Consider the following 9,661-nt stretch of genomic DNA (forward strand, 5'->3'; position numbering starts at 1 on the left):
TCAAAAACACATTGACAACAATTTTGAAATTATTGCCATTTACAAAATAAGAAGTGACATGTGCACGTTAAAAAATCAAGAACTACTCCAAAGAGAAATCTAAGATCAACAATATATGTGTGAATTATCGTATAAATAGTAAAACTTGAAACACACATATATTGATAAGCTACTAGTCTAAAGCATTATTCTCTTTTCTTATTTCAGGTTTAAAATGATGTTTGATTCATCCGACTTTCCGTATAGAGATCTTTCAGAATTAAGAGATAATTACGAAGCTGATGATCTTTTTAATAGTGAAATACCAAATAACTCAGTAACAAACTTCGGCGTTAGTACGATTCCCGAAGTTACAAATATTGGCAGTCAATTATCGCTCCATTCTAATAATTCCGGACGGTACTTTAACATTGAGAATGTACCTCCTGCAAGCAATTCCGCAAATAATGAACCCACGAACACAGAACTTTATGTAGTTCAACAAGACATTTTTAATTTTGAATCGACTTTGTTAGATGATAATATTGTTAATCAATTTTTATTACCTCTACAAAACGATGCCGAAAAAAATAAGGTCAGGAAAGTTTTGCATTTAACTTACTTACCTACATTATTGTCATATGTTTGCGGATAACATTCATTCTTGCAGGATGTTGAGATTGGACCCGACTTATTGGCTCTCCATTCGTGTGCTGTATGCCATGAAATATTCACAACAGAAGCTGATCTACTTGATCATACTATATCTTTACACGCTTCAGATAATTACGTAGAAAGAAATCAAAATGTTCCCGAAGTTAATAGCTTAAAGGAATCAATTGGTATGTAAGATTTAAACACGTTGAATATCTATATTTACTGCAAAAGAACTTCGTTAAATATACCAGCTGCAGCAAAAAGACGTTATATGCGAATTTTTATTTACATTCTAGAAACGAATAACGATAATCAAAGTTATGAAGCCGAGTGGTTGGTATGTGGTATGTGCGAAAGAGTTTTGTCTACGGTTGTAGAAACAGAAAGCAACGGTAAGAAATAAGCATATAATATTTTTAAATGACTTTCAAAATGAGGTGGTTGTTTATCCATAACCTTTTCATAACATAACTTATAATTATTTTATTCAAGTGTCAAAAAAGTAAGCGGAAGTAGACAGGTGCGACAAACACTAGGCCACTAATAAGAAAGTAAAAAAAGTAGTTCATAAGTTTAGCCTGTTAGACCAAAGCTTACAATTTGCTAAGACTTTCTAATAACTGATACAAATTGCGCGGTCTGGCAATACTTTGATTATTGTTTCTTTCATTATTAACTTGATTAAAAATGTAATAAAGCCGTGCGTATAATCTGCTAGTGCTTTATGAAATAATTTTTGATAATCTAATGGTTAGCATAACTTTCTTGGGATAGTGACTTCATTCTGAATATATTCGATCATTTTTATAATATTATTTTAAATCTGTTGTAGTAAATTTTGGAATGATGATCCTTTTTGATTAAAAAAAAAAAGCCCATTTCGGATTTTTGTTTTGGTTTTAGGGTCTTAGTATTTTAATTTATCTATTCTATTGAATCAAACAAATATATCTAGCATCTAAGATGGCTTTAAACCTCTAGGACTTTTCTTTAACTCTGATGTTATAAATTACGGGTCGGACTTAAGTTTGTTATCGTTTTCTTGGAATGTACTATAAGTAAATTATTCCTATTTCATGTTCAATTTTTTTCTACAAAACGCAATATACCTAAAATGTCCTTAGATTTTTATATATGGGGGTTTTAATACTTACCAGACCAGTTGTGCTGCATCGACGTCAGTGGGAGGCACAGCATATCTCGCCGGAGATTGGGTGCTATGTACGTTTGCGACTCCTGCAGCTACTTGTTCGCGGATGGAGACGCTCTCGACCGACACCGACTCACATGCTGCTTGCAAGAACGAGACAATATTATTTCTCCTCTGGTATACTCGTCTTTTTAACGTAAGAATCGCCGTACGCGGATAGCTTCTAGCAGTGGACAGGCATCATTTTTAGCGGCGCCTATACTGCCGGCATCGCACCGACAGCTTTAAGCTGCTCTTATCGATTGCTAGAAGATGTCCGTGTGACGGAAAATTGAAGTAAATTGAGTTAATTTGATAAAAATTCTAGGAATAATCATTAAAAATTACTCCTTTTCAACAGCTGAATACACACATATCTTCAGATATCTCAGAACTCTTTGATTCTCGTGAGAACAACGCGGATGCCAGTCTTTCTGCCGAAGACACAGAAATGCAGACAATCATATGCGATAGACCTTTACAGACGCGACAGACACGTCGGTCGTATTCAAACTCTAGCAGCAATAAAATGTGGAACTGTGGCTCTTGTAATCAACTATTTGCTACTGCAAGGTATAATTACTAGCTTTTACCCGCGACTCCGTCCGCGCGGAATAAAAAATTGAAAACGGGGTAAAAATGATCCTATGTCCGTTTCCTGGTTCTAAACTACCTGCCCACCAATTTTCAGTCAAATCGATTCAGCCGTTCTTGAGTTATAAATAGTGTAACTAACACAACACGACTTTCTTTTATATATATAGATATGTTTATTGACATATTGTCCTAGGCCTACTACACGACATGATACTACCATTACTAAAAGTGCGACTGATTCCGACACCACTCCAGATATTTTCGCTTATCGTCAAATTGCATGGAGTCGCTTTGCACACCTTGGACATGAAATCAATTAGAACAACGGGTAATCGAACCATGAACATCCTTTTATTGATGTTACAGGGAACTATACCGTCACAAACGAGGCGAGGACCGACCAGAGGGAGCGCCGCTGGTCGCCTACGTATGCGAGGAGTGTGACAAGGTGCTCGGCAGCATGTGCGCTCTGCACACACACAAGAAGATGCACAGAGTCACCAAACCAGTAATACTTTCATTTGTCTATCAATCATTACGAATACTGATGAGCTACTAGATACCGCAGAAAGACCCTGGATGTGTTGCACGGACCGCACAAATACTGTGAAATGTACCGGCGAAAATTATTTAATTTAAACGTTTTCACGATATAGTAAAAGAACGGAGAGTAAATAAAAAACTTTAATGTGGTAATGAATTCTAGGGGTACCCGTGTCGCGTCTGCGGACGCCGCTTCAACCAGTCTGGACACCTCGCCATACATATGAGAATGCACACCGGAGAGCGGCCCTATCCATGTGATCTCTGCCCGAAAGCGTTCAAAGTTAAGGTATTTTGAACAGAACAAACTACATATAATGTTGTGTGGTCATTTTTAGAGTTTAGGTTATTCCCAATGTGATCCAGTCAAGCTTCCGTCTAATTTTGTGTCATTATCAAATCTCTACCAAAACCAGAAACAATCGATGATATCACCTACAGAAATCAATTTATAACTGGCCCTATAAAAATAACCTTAAAATGAAGAAAATGTTTTTTTCTATTATTTGCAAGCTTACAATGAGTTGCCAGTTGTACTGAAAGTTAAATACGGCTCGCTTTTTTGTTCTATTTTTCTATTTAGCCGGCACTGATGCGGCGGCGCGCGTGATTGGCGCCACCACTAGGCTAATACGACCTCGTCCGGTCAGCATTTGTTGCTTGAAATAGTGTTACTGCATAAAAATCTCTTCGCCAGATACACTATTCTCTAATAGATCCTATTGTGGTCTAGAAATAGACAAGGATATTTTTATTACGGACTTTACTTGAATGAAATTTGAATTCGCCGCAAACCAACATCGAAAAGTAAACGATCTCTGGTTGAAAGCAGCCTTAATAGAACTAAAACTTTATGAATATCTTCGTTCGTTCCCGTTACATGGTGTCCCTACCAGAGGTATAAAGCCATCCAAACATTAAGGCCAGTCTCATAAAACAATTTTATATCGGAATGTGAAAGCGTGGTTTCCCCACGGGCACCCACCTGTACAGACATTTGCGTAACGGCTAACCACGAGCCGCTATAAAGTTTGAATGTGGTAATACATAGTATGTTGAAGTAGCAGGTTGATATGTGGCAGGTGGAGCGCGACGACCACCGGCGCACGCACACCGGGGAGCGGCCCTTTGCCTGCTCGAGCTGCCCCAAGACGTTCACGGCGGCCGCGCGCCTGCGTGAACATGCACGTATACACACCGACCAAAGGTTACGTACAATATCACTAGCTATAATAGTAGCTATTGTATTGTGATCATCTTAATTATTTAATCATTCAAATATAATAGAAATCATAACCACTAAGCCTTCGAATTCTGCATCAATCCTCTCTAAATACTTAGCAGTTAGTATTAACAGTAATTTCCACCACCGAAATATCTGTGCGAAACATATTTGTTGTCTCTGTCTTTTACAAACAGAATGAAAGGGATGATAATATGTTATGTGAATCTATATAATGTTAAAATCTACTCTAAATAACTGTAGAGTATTGTAAATAGCGAAATGCAATATAATTTATTATATTCTTGGCAATGGAAAACATAACAAAGCCATGTTAAAGAATCGCATTTCTTCGCACGTTTTTTAAAACATTCTCTACTGGGGCGCCGCGCTTCATGCTTGGATTCCTTCGACCTATGATTGTAGGTTTCTCATCAATGATAGCATTGTAATTAAGTAATGGATTCCTTCGACCTAAGTATTTGTTCCTAAGTATTATCCTTAGCTGTAAAATGATGTGTGGATGTCTATGGATATTGTTTTTTATATCACAAGGTAGGAAATGAGGAAGTGGTCACCAGAATTCGCCGGAATACCCGTTAGTTAGTTGCCTACTTAATCGACCGAAGAGGGAACGCACATAAAGAGGATATTTCCCTTCCTATGCATCCCCTCCGTGAAATTCACTTCATCTTCCCCTGTTTTTCTTATAAGGAAAGTGTGGGAAGGGAGACTAAACTTAGAACTTTGACAGTGGTCTTGATTTAACAGTGGTAGATCTCGCAACAACTGTATTTGTTTGGTGCACGAATGGTAATGAATAAAAAAAATATTTAGTACAATATGATTGTTTTCCAGTTTATTTTCCACCGTCAAAGGGATGTTTCGGGCACCTGTTTGTTTATATTGCATTATGCAATACTCTCGAATGCTCAATGGACGTCAGCAATGATTGCCTGTCTAAGAATATACTATCTACGTAATGTCTGACTAACCGTTGGTTTCTGAGACCAAAATCTCTGTATAACATGTATTGTTATCTCTATTTTGTCAAATATAATGAGAGGGATGACGATATATTTTATACAAGGTCTAGTCTCAGAAACCAACGATGAGTCATTCTATTTGTTCTGAAGGAAGACGAATTAAGAAAATAACATACACAGTTAAGCAGCTAAAAGCGTTAATTTGATTTTAAAAGCTAGCAAAACACTTTTGCTCTTATAATTAATTTAAATATAAATTTTTCACATCATTTTCACTTAAATGTGTAGATTTTTCATTTAAACTTTTTTTAACTTAATAATTTCCGTATTTTTTTCACAAATGCTAATATGGATATTTTTATTGTTTGTTATATTTATCTAATTATAAATTATACACTACTTATTCTGTTGGTCTGTAACAGGAAAATCTATAAGAAAACTATTTAAATACCGACTTGAAACAACACAAAACTTTTGAATTATAGAATGTTCAGTGTTCGTCAATAGATGGCGCTAGCGCTTGTAATATTGAAACTGGTTTCACAAAGCGCCGTAGCGGGAACATTTCAACAGTTTCTATTTATAGATATATGATTTTTTCTTCGTTACCGTATAAGACATAAACGACACCTGTGCTTCGAATCGCTGTCTTATTTTTTTAATTAATTGTTCAAATTCTTCGCATTGTGTTAGTTATCGTTTTGTTTCATTCTATATTCTTGATTTTTGTTAAATAATGTTAAAAAAGAATCAATAAAATACATCTGTTAACCAGAATCATCCGAAACTTCTTCTGCATCTAAATTCATGTGTGAAACCAAATTGCATTTTAACTTTTTTGTAAATCACTGATAAGATAAAAGCTTTAAAAATGATAAATTGATTAAAATCCGTACTATTAGTATTAATAACGATATAAACATAAATAGAAACCTCAATTATTTTAATTGTTTTATTTTTAGTCGCTTTTTATCGTTTACTCCAGCGTTTAATTAGGGTCGTACGATTGGTCCCGGTTTTTCCAAACTGTTCCACTTTGAGCGCCGGGTCGTTCCCGCGGACGACCCGCTCACGTTACGTTAATGACGTCATCGCATAGGTTCCTCAGCTTGTAATTCCAAAATTGTATTGAAAATCACTGTTGTTGGGCTTTTGAGTTACAAATTGTTTACGTAGTTATATTTATATTCGTTGCAATAGAAAAAGTAAAATTACCAGTTCATTAACATTTCTCAATATTTCAGGAGAAATGGTTGGTTTCTTTAGATTCATATTCAAAATTAATTTCTCGAAAAATTATCTTTCGGGAAAACAAAACTAGTAACATCAGTTAAATGAAAAAAAATATTAAATTAAATTTGATTAACGATTTCTGAATTGTTCAGTATAGTAAAATGGCGGGACATGAGAAACTTTTGGCTAAGTAGTTTGAAGAAAAGTTTTTGTTTATGTTTGTAGAAAACAGTTAATTAAAAACTACACAAAATACTAAAGAATGTTTAGAAACGACAAGTGAGAACAAAGAGATTTCAGTGTTTTAAAATTTCTGTCTAAAAGTGTGTTGCATTGAACTTCTTCATGCGCACTGACATCGAAGTCTAGATTAGGTATTTTAAAAATGTGACAGCAAATATTTCTCTACTAGGTCACATTTGTTCTTTTTACTAAAAATGAGACCGTCGGTGTGAAGATAATCTGTAATTCTAAAAAACTGTGATCATGGGTTTTATATCAATTTTCTCAGGTGTTATCCCTACATCTTTCTAAATTTTTACCACTATATTGTAACCTGTAGCCTAAACTATTAAACTGAATTTTACTAGTGAGGTATTATTTGATTGTAATTTTTCTCTGAAGTGTCATAAGGGCAAAAGCAGTCGGATTTATTCTGCATCTTTCTATCCTCTTTCATACATTTTTATCTGCCGTCTGTATAAATTGACCCCCTTCTTATTATCTTTCACAAAAGACATACATACTTTCTTTGGTCGGACTTATTATTTTTATTTTAAATTATTAACTAGTTATTTTTTTATGTTAATACCGACTTGTTACAATGTAAGAGTAGCAACTGGTAGAGTGTAAGTCGGTTCGGTTGCGGAATTCTTACGTGTCCAGCTCGTTCGCCGTTCGCCGCTCTCTTCTGTCCGCTGACCGGTTCCAACTGTTTACGAGGCGGCGGCGCGGCCGTGGATGCGTTATGAAACGACCTACGACCAACTATCGAAACGCTTTAAATTCAACTCCGAAAATTGTACGTTATAATCTTATAAACGCTACTATGGTAACCTATAACTTCCAAAATCACTATGACCTAAACTTCACTGTTGGTTATCAGCCTGTTAAGGATAAAATAAAGGCTAACTTAATATTTTAGGAATTCCGGTTGGCATAATTCTGATGTTTTGGTGATATTATTCTTAATCTTATAAGTTGTTGCCAGAGGCTCTTTAGTTTCGGAGATAACTTGAAAAACCTTACTTTTACAGCATGGGTTTCAATTGCCTACACACTTGTAAATAATAAATATATATGTTATCCCTTTTTCTCTTTGAAAAACCTGTGGATGTTTCGGCAGTGTGAACTCACAAGTAGATGACATAAAACGTGCATACATTGACATTTGGTGCGTGGTTATGCAGTTGATATTTTACGCAGTAACGGTTTTAATTTGACTAGGCGCTAGCGGGCGAATTGGAAATCATTAGACGTTATACCGTTGCTGTTTTATGGCGGATATTTTACTAACGCTACAGTTACTATATTAACTATCGTCATTATTATAAATATATAAAACCTCCATGGTGAGTAATGATATTGGCCAATTTTACTTAAAAAAAGAAATCTCTTCGAACGAAAATGCAATACAGTGTGGATGTTGAATATGTTTTATTTGTCACCACTCCAACAACGCTTGAGTCGACTAATTTAAACTGTTTTCTTCAATACAGGTGTGGATGGAAGAATCCAGCGTTCTTTACTGATTATTAATTTCATTCGAGTTCTTCGAGAAGTTTTCTTTAACATTTGACAGTCTTTGAACAATGACTATTATCAATTCAGCGCCTGATTATATAGTAATGTTGTCATCTTATGGACTTAAGTTTGAGTTCAGAGAATAATATAATATATAAAGTGGAGAATCTTCTTTAATAGGATGGTATTAAGACATGTTTGTAAGACACCCTGGAACATAATAAAAGATGGTTGAATATGGATCGCTGGAAATTTTAGAAAGCAGACTTTACGAAAGCAAATGAGAAAGATTAAGCATTCATTTGCATTAGCTACTTCATACCCAGCATTTGGTTTAATACATCATATTCTTACTTTCAGCCATCTTGATTTAGTCAATGGATTAAGTTAATAATTACCAGTTTAATACTATTTTGTTATCGAGAGGTTATACGATTGTTATCATCGTTTCCACTGCTGTAACATATGAATATGTTGTCTCTGTTTTCTCATAAAAGATTGAGAGGGAAGACATTATGTTTTTATACAAGTTTCGACAGTGTAAACCAATGGATGTGATGTTCGCAGACCGTACCGGTGTGAGATCTGTGGTGCGGCGTTCCGGCGTCCGTACGCTCGCACCGTGCACACGCTCATACACAGCGGGGAGAAGCCACACAAGTGCGACGTTTGCGGCACCGCCTTCAGGCAAGACTACACCCTGTTTCCACTGAGCGACCAGCTCTGCGGCTACTGTATATAGCTGACTAAACGAGTAGAGTGATCAAGGAAATAATAGTCACGAACTGGTCGCTCATTGAAAATGAGATCTTTCCTCTTGTTGTTTGTTGTTTTTTTCTTGTGTTTATTTTTTTCTTGACCTCTTATAAATTATCTTTGAAAATTGTGGTAATATGTATTCCTCGAAATATTACTGGGGTACAGTGAAGCAGGCTTAATAATTTTATATTGAATTTACTAGCTAATAGTTAGGAATAATTTTTTGTCTATTTCTTCGTGTTATTTCTTATATAATCTGTATTCACAGGAGATCTGGCGATATGTGGAAGCACAAGAGAACTCTACATGGACTGCCAGCAACAACCGCTTAGTGTCACTTTTGAGACAAAATGTTTCTCATAAAGTCCAGAAGGGAACGCTGCTATCATCAAAGACTGAATTAGACATAATTTTTGCTTGTTCTTTTTGTTTTGTAATCCTTCCCCTATACAATATAATCTGCGTGACCCAGCCTAGAAGTGAAGCGACTGGATATTTCTCATACAAGCAATCATGAATTTATCTAGCTCTTTTCATAGTTCACAGTAATATCCCATCTTACTCGAATTTCGGAAAGGATTTCAGTGGGTAGATGTAAAAATTGATAGAATAAAAATCATAGATTCTTCAACAGTAAATATTTATTATAAAAATTGCTCTTATAGCCACATTTCTGTTTATATAATATATATATAATATTTTATGTTCATTCTTTGTGCCATTGTTTCACAAAATTATTCCTGTTCTTGTTAT

General features: G+C 35.4%; 1 protein-coding gene across 1 annotated transcript; it reads left to right on the top strand.

Moving 5' to 3' along the window:
• Positions 1-214: 214 nt before the first annotated feature.
• LOC106721463 (zinc finger protein 311) lies at positions 215-8,891 on the top strand. Its single transcript, XM_014516401.2, has 9 exons — positions 215-574; positions 650-821; positions 933-1,028; positions 1,794-1,963; positions 2,187-2,398; positions 2,789-2,930; positions 3,129-3,254; positions 4,048-4,172; positions 8,717-8,891. The coding sequence occupies exons 1-9, from the start codon at positions 215-217 to the stop codon at positions 8,889-8,891; spliced, it is 1,578 nt and encodes a 525-aa protein (XP_014371887.2).
• Positions 8,892-9,661: the final 770 nt, after the last annotated feature.

Source organism: Papilio machaon, chromosome 17, assembly GCF_912999745.1.
Source record: "Papilio machaon chromosome 17, ilPapMach1.1, whole genome shotgun sequence".
NCBI lineage: Eukaryota > Metazoa > Arthropoda > Insecta > Lepidoptera > Papilionidae > Papilio > Papilio machaon.